This window comes from Pundamilia nyererei, unplaced genomic scaffold (assembly GCF_000239375.1).
Source record: "Pundamilia nyererei isolate P.nyererei 1_Seehausen unplaced genomic scaffold, PunNye1.0 scaffold00178, whole genome shotgun sequence".
Lineage (NCBI taxonomy): Eukaryota > Metazoa > Chordata > Actinopteri > Cichliformes > Cichlidae > Pundamilia > Pundamilia nyererei.
In genome coordinates, this window is record NW_005187579.1 from 69592 (window position 1) to 90595 (window position 21004).

The following is a 21004-nucleotide window of genomic DNA, read 5'->3' on the forward strand; positions in this document are numbered from 1 at the left end:
TGCTGCAGCCCTGCATTGCAGAGATAAGACCACCGCCTTCACAGAAGCCTGTTTCTTGGGAATTTGAAAGTTGTCCTCATACTCCACTGTTGACACACAATGTCATCTGTCATCCAGCTACAAAGGCCCTGAGCAACCTCCTAACTGTCCGACAAGACACTCCAGCGTTAGTTCAAACTGTCTCTGTCGAGATACTGTCAACAGAAGAAGAAAACTGTGTCCGTGTGTGTGTGTTTGCCTTGCGTGATTTATGTAGTACAGCCACTTACACGCTGTAGGGCCTTGTAACCCTGACAGTATGCCTGTACCGCTTTATGACAGTAAGCGGCGGGCCTGTAATTCCTGGCCTCCTCCTTTCATCTTGATAACCTCTTATCAGAGCAGAGCAGCACACTCGCACTGTGGCGGCAGCCACATCCCTGCCCGGCTGTCCACGCTGCCACAGAGACCTCATCTCACTCTGGTACTACTGCTCTCATTCACCCAGGCTGCAGTGTTTCACATCCAGCACATTCACATTTAACTGTGCCATAACTGCCATTAAAAAGGAAAACCTAGAGGGGACAAACCTAAGTTGTCAACACAATAAATTGATAGCACAAGCTGGAGCCTATCCAGCTTTGCCTGAAGTGGGTTTACACTGCACAAATTAGCATCCACAGTTTAAATTCCCTGCATACCTTGATTACACGATGATGTCAGACAAACTTTAAGCTTTGTATAACAGAATCCTGAATTGAATTTTAAAGTTTTACCTGGTACTCTATTGCATTGCAGAACAATAAGTAGTATTTGCAAATAGTATTACCAACAGCCTTAGTGTAAATGTTCCTGGAAGAATCTGAATTGGTCTTATACGGTAGATGAAGAGCAGATAATAACTCAGACAGTATTCACCGCTTGTGTGTGTGTATTGCTTGGTTATTTATTTAGTATAATCACTTGCTCTTAGTCTTATTATTGAACCAACAGCAGCCTTTTGACAAATCTCATAAAAGGGAAAAAAACAAAAAAAACACTGACAGGTGCGAACAGAGCAGGTTTCTTCTTCACTTATCTACATGACAACAAAGAAAACATGACACAGGTGTCATCAGAAGTTATACGGAGGTGATGAGGAGGACATTTTATTACAGCTCTGCTTTTTCCTGATATCCAACTGTTTATGGGTCCCCGGGACATTGACTTCACTGACTTTTACTACTTTAACAGTTTATTTCTGTTGTTCCAGGATACTAATTTCACAGCAACCGGTGATACTGTGTGTGGAACGTTTAGGGAAATGAAAGGCTTAGTTAGAATTTTTGTGTAACAGTTGCCATGACCTGTATATTGATTTGCATCTGGCCTAACTGATACCACTTATTAGCCATCGCTGCCTTGTCGGACGCATTTCAACTTATCTGCCTCATTCCTAAAAAAAACCCCAGTGTTTTTTTTTTTTCAAAAAGGAAAAAAAGAAAGGCATCAATTCTTCCCAACTGTTTTTCTCCCCTGATTTCCCTGAAAACCGTAAATGAACAAAGAGAGAGGAAAGTTGGGGAGCTGCTTTGACTATCAAATGACTTTGACAGTGTCGGGTTTGTGCGCAGCCAGGCCGTGCTCAGACCATATCTCTCCCTATGATTGCAGCGTCTTCGCCGATTTGCATTACTGTGTTCCATTCTAAGCTTTGCTGGACCACAAAGAAATTGTGTCTTTGCATTTTATATTTGCTTTGTTCAAATGTCTGTCAAACTCTTTTCCATGTGGGCTTGGTCTTATCAGGGGCTGTATGCACATTTCATCAACAGACAAAAAAAGTGTCCATCCTGCATGCACACCGCAGGAAGCGGAGTTTATTTTATATTGCATTAGTATATGTATTTCTTTTAAGATCTGGAAAAAGACAATATAACACACAAAATATGATGTGCAATGGATCTGATGATTCCTATCGACTACGTGTAGTTGTTTCATACTGGCCTTGGTTTTGGTCCTGATATGCTTTTTATATACGGTGCTTCCTCTGTGGAAATCATCTGAGATACAAACACGTTATCAATACTACACAAGCAGCACACACAGCCATAAAGGAAGAGCAGAGGAACTAAGATTTAAAGCACCTTCAGCTTTCGCACGCGCTCCAGATGCCACAACTATTTATTACATTATTTATATCTGTAGATGACACGCTTAAATGGGATTTTAAACTCATGCCTGTACATATGCAACATCTAAGCCCCACACAAGCTCATTCTCTCTGGACCAAAGAGGTGTGTCTTTTAAAAAAATGTTTGTCCCCAACCCCTCCCACGGACTGTCTCGTTGCCCTAAACTTTGCTGGTAGTTAGAGAACTTTTTTAGTTGTAGCCATCAGCCTACAGTGAGGTCCAGCTGTGCACCACCTCCCACCTGGCTGCATACATTTTTCGGCTCTAAAAGCTCACTGCACCTATCACTCGTCGGTGGCGTCCACTCAGGTAGGTGACCGGTCGGCACTTTGCCTTCTGTTCTCATATTTTCACCCCAAACACCTGGTGTAACCAGCTTGATTCGTTAAATACAGCTGGCTAGTTTTGTTGGTTAAGAATAATTGTGCATGTGAAACTTTCACTGGCGAGAATTACGATCATCTGAGGCAATTTATTGCTTGGCAGACTGTGAATTGTGGAGATACGAGAGGCGAGAACTTTGCATGAGGGCAACAGAGAATCAGTTTCCTCCTCTGTGAAAGTGACACTTTTTGTTTTCCGTTCATTATTTTCAATTGAATTTTCAATAATTACCACAAGTATATGTAACGGTAGAGATGAATTATAATATTAATTTAATTCGCCCACTGCACGAGTTCAGCTTGAAGTCGCTTACATCCAGATCAAAAACAAGTCGACTGCATTACACGGTAGATATATGTTCAGTGTGTTTTAATGCAAGTAGCATAATGGCAATCTATTAACATTGGAGTTTAGGGGCATAACACTCAAAGTAATTAATTGTGTTGTGATATGAGCAGCTGGGTGTGAGTTTCAAATTATTTCATCTATCCCTCTGGGGTTGTTTCTTTTTTAGTTTTGTCTCTTTTGATCAGTCCTCCACAACGTGCCGCCTCACCCCGCTGTGTCACTGCGCTTGTTGCGTTTCTCATCAAACAGATTTCTATTAATCAGATGAGATTAGTTTCATGTAGTATCAGTGGGGCTGGATATATTTAGCATTATAATAATGCTGTCTATCAGATTTTCTCAGAGTTTATCAGCCAGTATCAGTCTCTTCTCTTTCCTCTTCTCTTCCCTCTAAAGATACGGCGCGGGGAGAGGCCTCATCCGCTGTTGTTATAATGCACATTATGATGCTGTGGGACGTCGTCACTGGTATTTTGGAGCAGAATTTGTTTTTGATTCGACTTTTAAAGCAGTTTTCAGAAAGGGGCCTTCATCTCAAGCTCTAAAAATCTGCTCGAAATTTGCGTTTTTCTTTGATAAAAATTGAATCGCCCCCAAAAAAACAAAAACAGAAAGGGTTATTAATCACACAAATAAGTGAGAGTGTGACAGAGACTGCTGTTAACACTCTGACTTGAAAAGAAAAAAAATCTGCCAGCAAACACCATTACACTTTGTGTGCGCTGCTGTGTTGTTTGTCCACACGGCCAGTCATCCCTATGGGCACGTCTTTTGCATTCCTTTAACTGGCACACCTATTGTAGTGGGGCCACTTGGTAACCATTTGGTCACTGGCTGTGTCGCTACATTTATAGACTCGTTTATTTTTAGTTTTTACTTTCAGCCGCAGTCAAATGAGGATCCTAGAAAAGGAAGTTTGAAAAAGCATGCTGTCGAGAGATCTTGTCCCTGATAACTTCAAGTTGCACTGGTTGTTGTGAAGAGAGAAGCTCGGTGATAATGCATCGACTTCAATCAAAGTCACGGCCTCTCTCGTTCTCATCTGAATTAAGAGAGTCGCAAACCTCCAGTGTGCGAGGAGTTTGGTGGTGTCTCTGTCAAGACCTTTTGACAACATGTCTCCATAAAGACTGAGAGCCACACACCTAAAAACAAAGTCAATCGATGCTCGTGTCCTTATATTCGTTTTAAACTGTGCTAACTGTAAAGACAAATGCATTAGTGTAAGGGTGTAGAGTGCAAAGAGTACATGAATGAATAATAAATGACTCGTGTACAATGAGGCTTGTGCACAGCTTAGATCTTTTCATCCTGGGTTGGTGCATTTGACAGCAAAAACAATTTAGATTTCTCACTATACTCGCCACAGGCTGTTTTACCTGCCAACATGGAAGATTCATCAGAGCAGTCCCACTGGGTGTCTCCATCCCTGCTCAGCTCAGACCCCCTGGCCGCTTTCTCCTCTGATTCTGGCCTGTTGCCTCCGGGAGAAGAGGGTGAGACGTTCTTCACCGGCCAGGACACTGACTACACCAGCCTGCCCTCTTTCTTCTCCACCCCAAGCCTCAGCCGAGCGCCAGCTCCTTACCGACACGGCTCTGGTCAGTGCTTCCAAGCCGTCACCCAACAAATCCATCCTCTAGTTCGCCTTCTAAATTGTGATTTGACTCTTATTTCTTCTTTCCACAGTTCGACCAATGTTCAACTCACCGAGCCTGCTCAGCAACCTTCAGCTGCTGGATGGGCTGCCCAGCCACTCTCTGAGCTCGCCCTACAACCCCCCAGTCTCCACCTGGAGCAGCAGCCCTCTCACTAAGACGCCATTGCATTCGCACACCCCGACCTCCCTCTACACCCCTGGAATGACCTCCTCTTTCACCACTTCCAGAGATGGATACTCGTCTCCGGGCAGAGAGGGCAGGGAAAGTCCCCATTTTCAGGAGGCCCTCAAGGCAGAGCGCCTGAGCCCACTTGGGGGGTCTGGGGCCAGCAGCAGCTTTCTCAACCTGACTCCTGCAGCTGGCAGCGTCTACACTCCATCATCCCACCCACACATGCTAAGCCCCTACAGCTCATACATGAGTGGCCCACAGGACTACAGCTCCGCTGCCCTCTACTCCAGCCCCGGAGCCTGGATCAACCCCTCGTACTCCCCTAAACTCCGTAACAAGATGAGGATATCCACTCCAGGTGAGGATATATTGACAGGTGCCTCTTTTTCTTTTCCCTGGGTGGACCATTTTGGCACAATATTCTATAAAATGAAAATGCTCTGAAAGTTCAGCCTTGACGGTTGGTGGCTGTTTTGGAAATTATCAGATTTTTCTCAGCAGATGCAGATTTCATGGAACTGTAGATGGTTACATTTACAAGAAATTTGAATAAACTTTCAACCCTTGTAGCTCTCCCAAAATAGAAATTCGAACATCTGTACTTCAACAACAACTGAGCATCTGCAAGTTCCAAAAACAAGAGAGAGAGAGAGAGTTGTGAAACTAAAACATTTTGTTCTATATTGAGTATAACAGTCTGCCCATTATATAATGTGTCACTGAGATATCTGCACATGAAATAATATATTAAGAAACATTCATCCGTTATATGTTACACTCTGTAAACTGTCATTATTTCTCTGAACAGAGGCCAGAGAGTGTGTCAACTGTGGAGCCACAGCTACCCCTCTGTGGCGCCGGGATGGTACAGGCCACTACCTGTGCAATGCCTGTGGACTGTACCACAAGATGAACGGCCAAAATAGACCTCTAATCCGACCCAAGAAGAGACTGGTATGACAGGCTGATACGGGCCTCGTTTGCCTCCTTTGTAAACCATCGAACAAATAATCCGTCGTTACCAGGGTAGTTTGAAAAGCTCGACTATATCCTTTTCTGTGTCTCAGATTGTCAGCAAGCGCGCAGGTACCCTCTGTGCCAACTGTCACACAAGCACAACAACGCTGTGGAGACGCAACGCCAACGGGGAACCTGTGTGTAATGCCTGCGGACTCTACTTTAAACTGCATAACGTGAGTCAGTCATTTCAGATGAATCCACAAACACCTGGTAAATATTTTTTTAAAAATTAATTAATTTAAAAAAATTCTCCTTCATTCCTCACTACAGGTTAACCGGCCTCTCACCATGAAGAAGGATGGAATTCAAACACGTAACAGAAAAGTCTCCAGCAAGAACAAGAAGAGCAAGAAGGCCGCCTTGTTGGAGCCGTACATGGAGGTGACTCAGCCGCCCTCCCTGGACGACAACGGTGGGCCCTTCTCCCTCGGCCCCGGGACTCTCCTCACCTACAGTCACTCGCCTCACCTCATGCCTACACCGTCCCCGATCCATCCCTCTGCCAGCTTACCCTACACGCACCACCTCAACTCTGGCATGGTGCCCACACTAGTGTGACATAACAGGACGGGCACCTGTGAATACTCAGACACGAGCCCGCTTCCTTGTATTGCCAGTTATTTGTACATATGTGTTGTTGGCTGTCATGCGAATGGAGTTTCCTGTGTATTTTACCTGCGTTTCATCCACATGTTGTGTTACTGTGCTGACTGGGCACTTGTGTGAAGTCCGATAAAATCACTCAGGTTTTGGCATATGTAAACACCCTAATAAGGGAATTCTCCCAGCTGTAAATACAAACACAAATCTGATTTACGGTATCTGTGTGACAATTCTTCTTTTATTATTCTTAAAGTAAAGCTATGCCTTAGTTTTGTGCTTCAGGGGTCTGTTTTGTATTTGCATAATTCTTATTACCATATTAAAACTCTAAAGAAAAAAAATGCGTGACTTATTCTGTTTGACTTATGAAGGCTTTTGTTTTAAGTCATTTGAATCCTCAGCTCTCTGAGCTAACCACAGCAAGGCCTGCTGTGGGAGGTTATTGTACTCCCCTGCCCTGGTATAATGGTGTCTTTGTGCTGGCAGTTCTCCACTTTGACAGTGTAATAGTACATAGCGGGTATGCAAATCATCTTTTCCGCATAAGTGACAAACATTCAACTAAAGTGCACCACTTATGGCTGCTTTTATATTTAGACGAGCTACAGCACAACTGGACACACGAGGTCACGTTTGTACTTTTCATTACTCATCTCTGTTTGAATGTGCAGAAGGGGATTTTTGTTTCAAATTTACAGTTTTCCACTTTCATGTCAAAGGTCTCAAACAACAGAGAACGTGTTTAGAAATCAGAAGACAACAATACGTTTCATGACGTCGCTGCCCTTTGCGTGTTTTATTTTTGCCCATGTAGGCCAAAGAAAGCCGAGCACATGTAGATTGTGAGGTGAATTCTGCCTTTAGTGAAGTAGAAGAAAAAAATGCACACATGCACATTTTTCTCACCAACATTGAAACTCTTACTTCAGTAAATGGATCAGGCTATTACCAGTCAAATTTACTTTAACAAAGTAAAGACGAGATCACGGCTAGATTGACAAAATTGTAAAAATATATTACAAAGGAATTAAAAGGGACTTGTGAACATTTAATAAACAAGGGCTAGTTTGACTTTTACTTTTTCACTTTAAGCTCTAACAGTGCGTGACATATTAAGGTGCCATTATGTTTTATTTTGAAAAACCCTAGAGGGACAGCATTCAAAGACGTGCTGTGTAAGAACGTCTGTGATTGTGTTAACCAGCTGAATGCATTGTTATCTGAACAAACACAAAGCACTTAACAATCTAGGTGCACTGACTCCTCAGCCTCGTTTTTGGCTTACCTCTCTGTAGTTTCTGACCTTTGTGCTACAGCAAGTTGAGAAGCAGGAAATAAAAAAAAGAAATCCAGATAAACTAAAATTTAAATGCCTAAAATTATTTATAAGTACAAGGGTACATGCATTTACATAAAACAGGCTTAAAGAATGATTTTTTAAAAGTTGATATAATATAATATTTTAATATTCAGACACTTGGAGCTGATTTGATTGTTTTTCTAGAGGAATATGGCTTTAAAAAACAAACAGGGCAGGCTGTTTGATAATGGACACGTTGCCCAGCAGCATTGCCCTATTAGGGTTAAATTAGTACACACAGGCAAAGCTCTCTGGCACAATTTTACGACAAAACGCAAGATGCATATTGTTCTGTGCAAAGAAACACCTTGAATTCAGGGTCTTAACAGACTCTTGCCTTAACAGGTTATCGTGGCGATCGTGGCTCAAGAGTTGGGAGTTCGCCTTGTAATCGGAAGGTTGCCGGTTCGAGCCCCAGCTTGGACAGTCTCAGTCGTTGTGTCCTTGGGCAAGACACTTCACCCGTTGCCTACTGGTGGTGGTCAGAGGGTCCGGTGGCGCCAGTGTCCGGCAGCCTCTGTCAGTGCGCCCCAGGGTGGCTGTGGCTACAATGTAGCTTGCCATCACCAGTGTGTGAATGGGTGGATGACTGGTTGTGTAAAGTGCTTTGGAGTCCTTAGGGACTAGTAAAGCACTATACAAATACAGGCCATTTACCATTTATGTAAGAAACGCCTAATACTAGTGTATACATGTCTGTGTACTTTTTATGCCGAGCAGCAGGGCTGGGGTTGCTCGCTCAGTACTGGGGGGTGGCTGATAAGTTATCACTGAGGCCACAGACCCCAAACCATCCACCTGCTGCTGGCACCGCCACTCTAACACTCCCTGTCAGTTAGTCATTGAGGGCCACAGTGTCTCTTTAGGTGTCAAAGACAAACACACATATCACTGGAATCATCTGAAGGACCGGTAACTGGGTGCTGTATGTGAATAGGCGCTGGGGTGTAGAAGAACAGTTTGGTTACAAAACCAGTGTGTCATGTTTGGGCCAAGTGAATCATGTCATGTTTCATAATCTGCGAGTATGCTCACAGAATGCTTCCCTCGAGACAAATCTATAAATTATCACCCACGTCGCCCACTGATTCGTGCACGCTTCACTGCAGACCTCGAGGAGAAATAAGATTTTCTTTTATGCATTTGGTTTCATCTCGGCGAGTACGGCCCTGTGAACATCTGGGCAAGTCACCTACTCATAACGCTGCATGACACGCACCACTGGGTGTATTGTTGATAAACCAAGTCTTTGACAGAATTTATCAATAGAAGCGTTTTTTGCTTGTTTTTTGTTCAACTCGCTTAACAAATCCACAGTAGAAAAAATAATATGAAAAATGTTTCCTCCTAGTGCAGCTTCATTCATTAGCAGCCAACCGTTACAATACATAACCCAACTGATTCCCCAAAGACCTTGATTATGGGAATAATTTGTGATAGTGCCCTGTGAAATTACGGAGCGAGATGAGGGTGGGTTTCTATTTGAATCCGTTTACAGCATCTACTCAAAGTTGACTCTAAACCACACTAAAGTGGACCAATCCGCAGTGCTCACCTCTGCAGGAGTTATCGTGAGCAAAACAAACACGAGACAAGTGCGGGGGGGAGGGGGAGACATGATCTTTTTCTTTTTAAAGGAATAAGATGATTTGGCAAGCACATCCATAATTTATACTCTTTTCCTCAACTGTCTGTATCTGCTGTTTATCTGCTGCAGCTGTCAGCTCTGCTCTGGGGAAATGGCAACAAATGACGGGGATAGATTAGCAACCACAGGCCTTCTCCAGTTCACTCACAAGGCCATCCGTTAGAGCCTTCTCTCTCCCGCTGCCTCACTGCTTGTCTCCTTTCCCATTCGTACTATCATTATATCATCCAGAGCTCGCAGAATAATCTTGTGAAAAGCTGTTCTAGCGTGGAAAGTGGGTGATTTAACTACTTGTTGTGGTGTGTGATCAGACAGATTAAACCCATTACTGGGAGAATTCACGTTCTCTGTGTCTTATTTGACTTTCTTGTGGGAAAAATACAAAAGGAAAAAACTGTGATGGAAGAGCTTGCAAACACTACAGCTGTCATGTCTGAAATTACTTGTAACTGAAAGCAGAGTAGCACAGCTTAGTTTTAAGCATGCTCCTTTTGGAATATGTGGTACATTAGCACCCCCATGTGGAGAAAGTGCAACACTGCTGTTAAGCGAGGCTGTGCAGGATGTAAAACTGTACACATCTTTACACTTCAAACTAGGACACAAAGACCTCCTTCCCCTGGGCCATTCGGACTGTAAAGCAATTCCACCCAACACCCCACCCACGCCACTGAGTAACCCTCATCACTCAGGCCACTCACACATGGATTCTATACTCAGACATAGTCCATTGCACTACTTCCAAGCACTTTGCAACCCGTCCTCTAATGTGTCTTTTTAATATGTGCCTTCCTCCTGTTTTGTTTAAACTCCTCTTGTCTGTTATTTATTCTTGTTGCCCTATTTTTATTCCATGCACACTTGGTGTGGAGCACCCACTGACTCAATAACTGCCCAGAAGCATTAGCAGAATATCTTCCTTGCATGTATATCAGACCTTGGTATATATCTTTGTGTACATGTTGATATGGTGACAAAGACAGGTGGATTTTATATTTTCAAGAAGATTTTAATGCACATTGTGTAAAAGAATACATCTCATTTAATTCCAGCTTTTAAGATACTTCATATGGAGTCACTTCATTTGATTTGTGGCAGAACAATAGCAGCACAAGTGAAAGGGGAGGTTTACAAGACAGTAGCGAGCACTGCTACGATGTATGGTTTATAGACGGTGGCACTGACACGAGAACAAGAACAAGGTGAAAGTGGCAGAGCTGGAGAAGTTAATGTCACAGTGACAGCTCAGTTAGTGGACTTGGTGAACAAAGTATGGTTAATATGGAGCTGCCAAGCAGAGGAAAAGAGGCAGACCACAGATGTAGTGAAGGGGGCTGGCATGGGGTTGATGTGACAAGACTGTGCTAGGAGTAGGGCAAAATGGCAGCAGATGATCCAATCTGATCCCTTAGAGGAACAGCCAAAAAAACAAAAAAAAAAAAAAAAGAAAAACACTGAATACAATCATGGATATGTAGCCTGTTGCACATGGATAATTTTAGATACTAGTGAGAGATGGAAAAAGTTAATTTCACATGCATGTCTCTGGACTGTTGGAGGAAGAGAACTCACAGGCCTCTGCTAGAGCATAGATTTTATTTTTTTGGATAGCCTCTGCACTCCATACAGTTCACTCAGCAAAACCTTTCAAAACAGACTTAAAAACTCAAGAACAGTCAAAAGAAACTGAGAATTACACATTAAAGGGGGGAATACAACATAGTCTCAGTCATACACGTTGTTCCCTGAATAATACAGGATAAAAAGAGAGAGAGAGAGCTTAGACTAGCTGAATCACTTTCACTGCCTTTTTATTAGGTTCATTTAAAGCATTTGCCCTCTAAACGGGCAAATCAGCTACTAAACTGTTGTGCGTTTAAAAATAAAATAAAAACACATTGGTCAAAGCAAGGCGAGCAGGTGGTCTGCAACAGCTCACCAAGTTACACATTATGAAGCTTCTCACAGAATGACTTTGCCCACCCACTATGGTCACTGCACATGTGGACTGGGCTTCCATGTAAACATTAACCGCTTCCCTCCCTCGGTTTAGCATTCCACAGGGTGTTCAGTGACGGCAGAGAAGTAGCACCTTCACTGTTAATCTGTCATGAGCATGCCAACCAGCAGCCCTGTTACTAATGCCACTCCAACAAATAGCCATCTCTTCAGAGACTCCCCAGAGCTCCTAGTAGACATCCCTTTCCCAAATATCTCTGTAAAGCGGTCCTGGAAAAAAAAAAAGATTAGACAGTGTTTTAAATGACTTTTTCCCCCCCTTTAAAAGCACAAAAGTTGCACACCTCATGTCAACTTCATCCCCTGCCGACTTACCCATCCTCCATTTCGTTGGATCCACAGACTAATGTGATCATCTAGATACGCAGTCATCCAGTCTGCAATGTCGGGTACCAGCTCACCCATATTGCTGTCAATACAGTCCAGACACATTGCAGAACCAAAGACAAACAGACCAATTATACGCCCCCAATTGATTCCATCCCTGAACAACTCCTCCATCACACTCTCGAAGCATTGCTGGGCTGTGTCTGGCGTGATGTTGAGGTGTGAAGCAACGTCCCTAAAAGACTGTGTGAACAGAAAACCAAACTGCTCTCCTGAGTCTAGAAGAGCTGATTTTAAAGCCTCTATGCCAACGTACGCAGGCAGGGATTTGCCCAGGTCTCTCTCAGTCCTTTGGCCCACACTGGTTGGACTCAGAAGGGAAGTTGGGTGATTCTTCTGAGACAGTTTATAGCTTATAAAGAACTCCACCAGCTCTCGGTTCCTGCACTGCATCTCCACTCTGGACCTCCTCTGCAGGGCCAGGCTAATCAAATGCCACGATCTCTCCTGCCAGTCATACCAGTGTATCATCTGGCACATTAGGCTTCACTTGGAGTGGTCACCTGGAAGCACAGACGGATATTGCAGTTAGCTTCATTCTTTTAAAAATTTAGCAACTCGTGCAACTGTGTTTTAGCATCCATCTCTATTGATCATGGTCTTTACTCTTCACCAATTGTAAAAAAAGGTAAACGTATGTATGAGGAAACAACTGCAACTGTGGCAGAAATTTGGAAAATAACGTTTTATGCGAGCTAACCGCAGCTAACTAGTAGTTTTTCAAGCTTAGCCCTGAACTGTTCACCAGCATCACTTCTATACCAGAGCCTCTGAATGCCAGCTAACCATCGCTGACAGCTCCAGCTAGGAAGTCGCACGCTTGGATTCTACCAGTTTTAGCTTCACGTGCTAACCAGCTGCCACACACTCCGCATGAAACGCAGCAAAATTAGAAAAAAACTAAACCAATAAACAACTAAAAATTCTATTTAAGCCGTGAACATGCGGCGCCTCCACTCACCATTATACCTAGAGCTGCTAAAACCTTGTTCTCCGTTTGAGAAAGCAGCTATGAAGTTTTAAAAACTACTGCTGCGAATACTCCAGATAAACGCACCTTTCTGAAGCGTCACACTTTGTGGCCTGGGTAGCGATGCACGCTGGCGGTTGGACAGTTGTACGGTAGCAGCAGCCAGGAGTCCCACCCACTCATACAAAGCGACCAATCAAATAAGGAGACATTCCGGAAATTAGGAAGTCGCTGAAATTTCATTTAAAAACATGCAGCTGCATCTGTTGTGACACTGACACTCAGTAAATTATACGGAGTGGCACTTTACCTGGTGAGTTAAATGTTCGTGTTTAATGAATAGGGGCCTCTTATTGTAAAGTCTTCTCATTTTGGAGCACTGGGCAACTTATAAACAAATGTGTCATGTTAGAAAAAAAACAGTATGCCCTAACGCTATCATGGAAGAGAAAGTGCGACTTCTGGTTGCCCAAAATGCCTTAAATTTACATTTATATACATACCTGTACTCTCACTCTTAGAAACTGTTATTAAGTAAAAAAAAAAAAAAAAACATTTTCTGCAGAAATACCTTTAAGCAGCTATTTTCACCTGGTCCAAAAGCTTAATAGCACAGAAAGAGCAGCAATAAACTTTCTTATTAATCAAACACCTTTATTAAAATGTGTCCATAAGGAATTAACATATCCTACATTTTCTAAATGTTAAATGACAGTATGGTGCAGTTCTTTGTCACAGTTGGGGGAAAAATATGCAAATAGTTCAGTTTACATATTTCTTATATGGTGTGACAGCAAACCAGTGAGTGATACAGATGTGCATGAAGAAACTAACAAGGAGCAATGGCTAAAAATATATACACAACACTACCTACATAATGCTGTTTATTTCGTTTCAACACTGTTCAGAAAAAAAAAATCAGCTGCTGATTTAGTGACCCACACATTCTGGTCTACTATTTGTAACTGTTGAGTCATCTTTGTTTTAATACACCCCTTTACTACTCAACCAAGGCACACTGCAAGGCTTGCATTCCCATCTTGCAAAGAAATCTCCATCTCTCTAGAAGCATTATCTGCAGGTTTTGTTTCTTCAGTCATGTTTAATGGTTCCTTGGATTGGAAACTCTCGTGCGCATTTACATCGATATCTCCATTCTCAGTGGGTCTGTCATCTGTGTTTGTTTCACTGTCAGAGTCTATGGAAATAGTCTCTGTGCACGTACTAAGTTTTAAGGTACAATTTAGTGTCTCACTGTGTTTGTTTTGGTCCGTCTTTGGAGTACGACAACTGATGCCTACGGCCTTCTTAGCAGAGGTACCAACAATTTTGCTTTCCTCAAAATTCAAGTTATGCTTAACTTTCTTTAGAGCTTGCATGTCAAAGCCGAGCAGCACCGACACCTTCTTGGTCTTGCAGTTTCTCACGCACGTGCTTTGCTTGGTTGCAAAGTGTGTAGCGATGTCGGATTTCCACAGCCACAGACTCGCCGACAGCTTGTCCTCTTCAGAAGAAGAAAGGTACGGTCGCCGGTTGAAGTAGGCAGTCAGGAAATTTTTCCTGGCCTCATAAGTCTTGTGTTCATAGCTTCTAGGATCCAGAGCAAGCCCATCAGATTCAGCCTTCTTTCCAAAGATGGTGGAAGTCGTCTTAGCATCCTTGGCCAGCTTTATCCTCTTGGAGTTAGACATAGCCTGTGTTGATGGCTGCCTCTTAAGATAGCCAGCCCCAGAGGAGTTAAGTGTCAAGCCAGGTTTAAAGTTTTGGGTTGCTTGGTTCCTACCAACAGCCCTGCACTGCACAAGATGCAACGTAATTGTGGAAGCCACCATGTTGCTGGTGTACACCCCTAAGCAATGAATGCACTTGTACGTCATCTTTTTCTCAACTGGATGTATTGTTTGAAGGACTTGATGCCGTTCTCTCAGATGCATGGCCAAAGCATCGGAGATAGGCCCTTTGAGAATGGTGAAACACAGCGGACACACAGTCTTCCCAATCTCACTTGTTTGCATTAGTGAAGGGATGCTTCCTGCAAGATGTTCACTTTTCTTATCGGTCCCTCTAGGATCAGGTAGTTTGACAAGATGTGGAAGACTATTCTGAACAGGCGTCGACTGATCTTGACCATTGATGGGTTCCTTCATGTTAAAAGTAAGAACAGCAAGCTGTACATTACTGGACTTCTCTTGTTTAATGGTGAGGTCAAAGGTTAGAGGCGATGCACCAGGGGGTCCAATAAACTCCTCAGGGTGTGCCTGAGCTGTATGCTCCATAATTTTCTCAACATTGTGGAAAGCAGAGTGACATTGTGGACAGGTTAAGCCATGGATTAGCATGTGATTTAGCAGTGTATCACTGGGCAGGTAGCGGTTACAAAGCAAACATTTGCTGGTAAAGTTGTGGATTTTCATGATGTACTTGGCAAGCGCCCACACTTTTTTCGCCTTGTGTGCATTCTCAAAATGAGCACTGTATAAGTTTTCAGGAAAAAGCTCATTGCAAACTGTACATATCTTCCACTTCTGTGTTTGGGCTGTGTTTACACCAGTACCAGCATTTTCAACTGCTGTACTGTTCCTCTGTACTGGAACAGTGGCACGCACCTGACTGCCTATAATGGGAGACTGACTTTTAATAACCGGGCCTACTGGCTTTAAATAGCCAATTACTTGCTGTGCATTTGGTTCAGGTCTAAGTGTTTGAGGTCTACTGACAACTAGAGGAGGCTTCTGTGACATGACTGGTAAAGACTGAGGCTTGGAGACGATAATGTTAGCATGTCCAATCATGGTTGTTACTTGGGCACCAATGCGCTCATGGTACTCAATAACATGCTGGACCAGAGCCTCATAGGTACGAGTGGTAAACTGGCATCTTTTACAGAGGATGTTGTTGCCAACAACAGAGCTAGCACCATTTTTCACAGATGACTCAGAAACCATACCAAGATATGGTGAGACAATATGCTGAAAATGTTCCCTGTAGATGTGCCTTCTCACCACATTGTATAGCGTGTCCCGAAATGTGCATTTTTTGCAGAAATACATTGCTTTCTCCACACCGTTTCCCTGTTTGTATCTATCAAGATAAGCTTTCCCCAGCGCAGCTCCCTGTGAGCTTCCATAATTGTGCCGAGTTGAATTGGGTATGTGGAATATTTTAACATGCGTCTCCAAAGTTCTCTTGCTTGCAGTAAACGTGCAGTATGGACAGTTGAGCAGGATTTTACTGTCCAAGAGTTTCCTGTGCACATTACGGAAGTGATTCTTGTAGCCTGAGTAGAATTTGGAAGAAAATGGACACTCTGTGCAGCAAAATGGCTTTGATCTGTATTCCTAAAAAAAAAAATGTAAAAAAAATGATCAAAAAAAAAACAACAAAAACTTTGCATTAAGAAAAATATGCACATTAGTGCATGATAATGTGAGCAAGTCTTTCAGACAGGATAAAATCTTACCTGTGTTTTAGAGTATGATGGATCCCAGGCGCAGATATCAAGGCAAAGCGTGCCCTTCACAAACTGCTCATTAGGGCAAAACTCTTTGAACTCCTGCAAAAAATTGAAAATATTAAAGACCAACTCCAATGGAAATAAGTTTTTAACATTGTTACCATGTCTGTATAGTATTTGTATATGCAAGTCTTGGTTTTAAATTTGTATGCGTCCCCTCTAATCCCCCTTTTTTGTTTGGGTTTGATATAGGGTAATATGTTTCTGATTTCCCCCCCCCCTTTATTCTTATGGGGACTGGTACTGAATTTCCCTTTGTCAAGCCAGAGCGCTAGTGAGTGTATTTGTGAAAGGCAAACACAAAGAGGTTAGGGATTAGACTGCAAATTCATTCTCTGCAAACTACACTAGGCAAAGCTGTGGAAATGTATCCACACCTTTGGAGTCTGTCATTTTAAAGCTTGATGAGGCTGTTTCTAAAGACACACACACACACACACACACACACACACACACATATATGTATAGAGAGAGAGAGAACAAATTTGTTATCCTTATTACGTCCACCGATGATTAGGTGCCAATCAAAACTGCCTTAAAATCGTCACGTTGGTTTAAAACAAACACACTTACACCTTACTGAAAACCATCTTTGGGCAAGTGAGTGGTCTTTGGTCCATCAATGCTACCTTTATGTTATTCAAAGTTCTTATCCATCACATGCAGCTCAAAACACACTTGCTCACCTCTGCTGCCTCCTTGCAGAACTCAAGTCCAATGTCACCGAGGGCTTTTTTCACTTGTTTCCTGGCTCTCCTGATTCTTGTAAGATTGTTCACCGGGAGCTGATACATTATCTCCTGGCAGACAGATATGAATTCTTCATTATAACCTCAGGTACATTTATAACCTGTATCACATTATCCGGACTCACTAAGAGACAACACGCCCTTTCAGCACGTGTCTCCCTCTAGTACAGCGTGTTTATTATGATGGCATTGTGTGTTTCAGAGCTTCAGGGGTCCGGCACTGTTTCTATGGTGACGCTTCACTACAACCTTGTTTCTGATTGAGTGGTGGGTTTGATCAGAAAGCCTAACAACAGAACAGGTCCACGGCTTCTATTGTTCACCATGCACAGAGCTTTCGGGAATTACAGTTTTACAATACGTGTTAGCTTTGTGGGCTAGCGTTACAGTGTTAGCCAGATTTAGCAATGCCTACTGAGCACAAAAACTAGCGTTGCATAGCTGCTTTCTTTCCCTTTCATTGACTATATTTAAAGTTTTACTCACCTTGCAATAAGCCAGAAGAGTAACTTTACAGGGGTTATCTCACGACATTAATGGCTAAAATAAAAAACAGAGGGGCTGGCGGGACATGCAGATTGGCGGTGATGCTCCCCTCAACGCCGGTGCTCAGCAGCTCCACAGTTAGCTAGCCAAGCTATCTAGTTAGCTCGTTCATCTGCACCGCAGAGCTGCTAGCTGGGGGACGAGTGACAAAACACAGCGGTAGAATTGTGCACAGCTCATGAAAATAGTACACTTCGAAAATGGGAACCTCCAGGGCCACCTGTACTCCTCCAGTTCTCTGATTTTCTTGCACCGGAGGTCAGGCCAGCTTGCTGGCTAACGCGTTGATCAACTCTCAAACCAAAATGGCGACTACAAAAAGACGGAAGTCGTAGTCGCTGGGCTGGATTGACTGACCTGATTGTGCCGATTTCCCCCCTCAAATTCATGAAAACAATCTGGGCAATTTAGAACACTTTCCATGATGCAAGTCAGATAAACAGTTTAACAAGTGCATTTTTTAAGTTCCCCCCAAAATGAGCACATATCAAACGTAATTGCTGATTTTTTTTATTATTATTATTTTATATTTTTTTGCAGATGCAGTATTTCTATTCAAAGAGAGAGCCAGACTTTGATAATATAGCTACTGTCATTCCAGTGGTTCCATAACTTCCAGTACAACAGTGCGAGGTCCTGTCATCACCAGTCTGGTTACTGTCCTGTAGTCCAGGTAAAGAACACACTGTCCATTTACCTGGCACACAAACTGCCGCACCTAAAAATAAATAAATAAATACATAAAATATATATATATATATATATATATTTATTTTTTTTAAAGTTATGGATCCAAGATAAGTATCTTTTTCAGTTTGTTTCAGTTATTTAACCTTAACTCCAGCAGCTGCTGCAGGGCTTCCAGGGTCAACAGCCTGCATATAACAAGGAGCCATGCCTCTGACAACAAAGCCCCAGCCCAGGGCGTCTCCTATCACCTGCAATCTCAATCAGATAAAATACACCTTAGACTTTAATCTAAGAAGAAGAAGAAAAACACAACTTTATTAATGTGTTAAGCTTGTTTTGACTTTTTGACTTTTAGCCTTTAGGGGACTGTTGCTCAGGTATGCTAAATTGGTGCTATTAAATCCAATCAGAAATCTAAGTAATAATTTATACGTATAATTTTCATAACTCACCGTCAACACTTTCTTGATAAAGGGTGCACCAGGTTCCAATAATTCTTCACAAGTAACTTTTCTTTTAAGGACTGTGAAACCAATTAAAAGATTATGTCTATGTGCTTTCACAAACAAGCCTCATTACAGTAATATTTAAACTTTGATGATGAAACATTTAACAGTTGAATATAAATAACAAAACACTCGCCTGATTTAGGATTGCATCGTACTGCTGAGTGTGACAACAGCTGAAGAGGTGGAAATCCAGCAGAGTGAAACTGAAGGGAACTCAAGCTACTTCGACGAACACCGGTAATCTGTTTGGAGTCTTTGTTTGAGCTCACTATTAGATATTAGTGGCGACGTCAGAATTCATTAAAAAAAACAAAACAAGGTGCATGTTGTGAAAATTGCAAGAGTTTCCTTTTATTTCATGTTTACTCAGTAATTAATTAATTTATTACCACTGAATGCACGGTTGCATTCCTTGGATGAGTTTCTGCGTAGAAGAAAGGGACTCTCAGAATTGTTGTCCTCTTGTGTTGATGCCATCACAGCTTCATCATTAACCTGCTCATTTTCAGTTAACAGCTCAGACAGGCGCCGACGCCGGCGGAAATTGATGCAGAACTGGTAGAGTAGCCCACTGTCAAAGAAATCATGCTTTTGTCCCACTGCAGGAGTTGGGGAGAGAGCAAAAAGCAGCAGTCTTAGTATAAATGGTATCTATGCAGTGTGTATTTTTACTTTTGATTGCAAGAGTCCCAGATGGCAAGCCCACCACTGACAGCTGTACATCAAAGGGCAAATGAAAACTCCCCTCACCGTGCTGAATGATGCCATGCTCCTGCAATGCACGGCACAACTCCAGTCCCTGTCGCCGGCTATCTGCCTCTCCATTCTGAATGAGATAGTCAATCAACTGGCAGCCAGGAAAGGAGCGCTTATAAGTAACACCATGCTCCTCTCTCAGCTGCAGAATGGAGTTCTTGTCTGCTATGAGTCTATAAGAGAAAACAAAACAGAATCAGATTTAAAATAGCATGCAGTGGAGGAAAAACCTGGATGAGATACACCTTTATTGAGGTCTTTCAATTCTAAGATTAAGCTGATCTGTCTCAGACCAGAAAACTTGAAGCACAAACAGACCAGCTCTTACTGCTCATATAGTTGTTGTCCTCGCATGAAGATTTTCACCTCTGTGTTAAAGGGAAATGTGCCATCATCCTTGCGGAAACGGTACAGCAGTTTGGCATCCTTGAATTCTGCCCTCTTGTCACAGACTGAGAGAAAGGCAGTTTTAAATATAAGTCGTGAAAGCAACATGAGGACTTAGCTTCAGGTAAAGAAGAGGAATTAATTTCAGCTAAAGAAGGGAGAGCTTCTTTAGCTGAAGCGCTTGCTGGTGCTTCCTTCTTACCGTGGTGTAAAATGTCATGGTCCATGAGGTGCTGCATGAGGCTGGCAGCTGTTGCTCGATCTGCAGCTTCCTTGTGGCTCACAAGCCAGTCTATAAGCTCGTGTGCCACAAAGCAGTTAGGGTAGGTGCGAAAGTGGTAGCGTCGATCCTTAATCAGTTTTCCATCGTGAAGTCTGAGCCTTAAAGTGGCGTTTAAATCAGCCGTGAGCCTTAAAACTGACATCAGTCATCTACCTGACCTGCAGAGTAGAATTTGCCGACATCGTCAGCGAATCTGTTTCGTCTTACCTGAGCTGTTCTCCTGCGATCATGACTTCAGCCTTGTGTTGCCGGGCCATGGCCTTTAACCTAATGCTGCTCGTTCGCTCCATGCTTCTTATAACTGGACACAAGAATGAGTGAATCTGACTTTTAGAAATGGCCGTCATGTTTACCGAAACACACAGAACCCCATTGTCATGTGGGAGCAATGTTGTGTATACAGAAATGACAAAGACGTTTGTTTTTTTCTGTTTTGTTTCATTCGGTGCTACAGATATTAGTTTTTCATTTGGGTGTTTGGGTAAAACATCCTGCTCCAATTCTGAAGTACTTGAATTTAAATTATTTTCAGAGAAACACGGGGCTGTTTGCTTGAGTGATGCTTGATGTGTCCACCTAGGTTGTGTTTTCTATAACTGAAATCAAATTGTGTTGTTGTTTTTGTTTTAGTGTGTCATTCCTGAAATACTGGTAACATAAAACTGAAAAATACATCTATAAGTTACAGTTTCTTGGGCAACATTGTTCTTTTAGAGGTCACCTTACAGTTATCTCACAAAACAGGAAACTAGAAAAACACGCTTCGTATGTTGGTATATAGCCTAGCCTTCATCTCAAATAAAACAGCTGTATTTGAAGATTCAGGTCAATATCAATGTATGCATC

The 21004-nt window shown here is 42.6% G+C and overlaps 4 protein-coding genes across 6 annotated transcripts; 1 reads left to right on the plus strand and 3 right to left on the minus strand.

The window, feature by feature from the left end:
* Nucleotides 1-2213: 2213 nt before the first annotated feature.
* On the plus strand, nt 2214-6672 carry gata1a (GATA binding protein 1a). The gene is made up of 6 exons (XM_005746377.2): nt 2214-2462; nt 4255-4486; nt 4575-5075; nt 5526-5671; nt 5785-5910; nt 6008-6672. Exons 2-6 carry the CDS (start codon nt 4273-4275, stop codon nt 6293-6295), a joined length of 1275 nt encoding a protein of 424 aa, XP_005746434.1. The 5' UTR covers nt 2214-2462; nt 4255-4272; the 3' UTR covers nt 6296-6672.
* Nucleotides 6673-10923: 4251 nt separating this feature from the next.
* LOC102207644 (bcl-2-like protein 1) lies at nt 10924-12887 on the minus strand. Of its 2 annotated transcripts, none has more exons than XM_005746378.1 (3): nt 12812-12887; nt 11683-12257; nt 10924-11577 (listed from the first exon to the last, which is right to left on the minus strand). In XM_005746378.1, the coding sequence occupies exons 2-3, from the start codon at nt 12232-12234 to the stop codon at nt 11449-11451; spliced, it is 681 nt and encodes a 226-aa protein (XP_005746435.1). In that variant the 5' UTR covers nt 12235-12257; nt 12812-12887; the 3' UTR covers nt 10924-11448. The 2 variants fall into 2 exon arrangements, with proteins under 2 accessions (XP_005746435.1, XP_005746436.1); XM_005746379.2 differs by having other exon boundaries at nt 12716-12865.
* Nucleotides 12888-13490: 603 nt separating this feature from the next.
* adnpa (activity-dependent neuroprotector homeobox a) lies at nt 13491-17960 on the minus strand. 2 transcript variants are annotated; one of them, XM_005746381.2, is made up of 5 exons: nt 17754-17960; nt 17474-17665; nt 16925-17038; nt 16185-16277; nt 13491-16062 (listed from the first exon to the last, which is right to left on the minus strand). In XM_005746381.2, exons 3-5 carry the CDS (start codon nt 17030-17032, stop codon nt 13729-13731), a joined length of 2535 nt encoding a protein of 844 aa, XP_005746438.1. In that variant the 5' UTR covers nt 17033-17038; nt 17474-17665; nt 17754-17960; the 3' UTR covers nt 13491-13728. The 2 variants fall into 2 exon arrangements, with proteins under 2 accessions (XP_005746438.1, XP_005746437.1); XM_005746380.2 differs by having other exon boundaries at nt 17474-17960.
* Nucleotides 17961-18039: 79 nt separating this feature from the next.
* On the minus strand, nt 18040-20443 carry LOC102208552 (DEP domain-containing mTOR-interacting protein). The gene is made up of 9 exons (XM_005746382.1): nt 20366-20443; nt 20078-20256; nt 19817-19940; nt 19483-19661; nt 19122-19331; nt 18866-19000; nt 18676-18746; nt 18367-18471; nt 18040-18251 (listed from the first exon to the last, which is right to left on the minus strand). The coding sequence occupies exons 1-9, from the start codon at nt 20413-20415 to the stop codon at nt 18126-18128; spliced, it is 1179 nt and encodes a 392-aa protein (XP_005746439.1). The 5' UTR covers nt 20416-20443; the 3' UTR covers nt 18040-18125.
* Between the last annotated feature and the right edge of the window lie 561 nt (nt 20444-21004).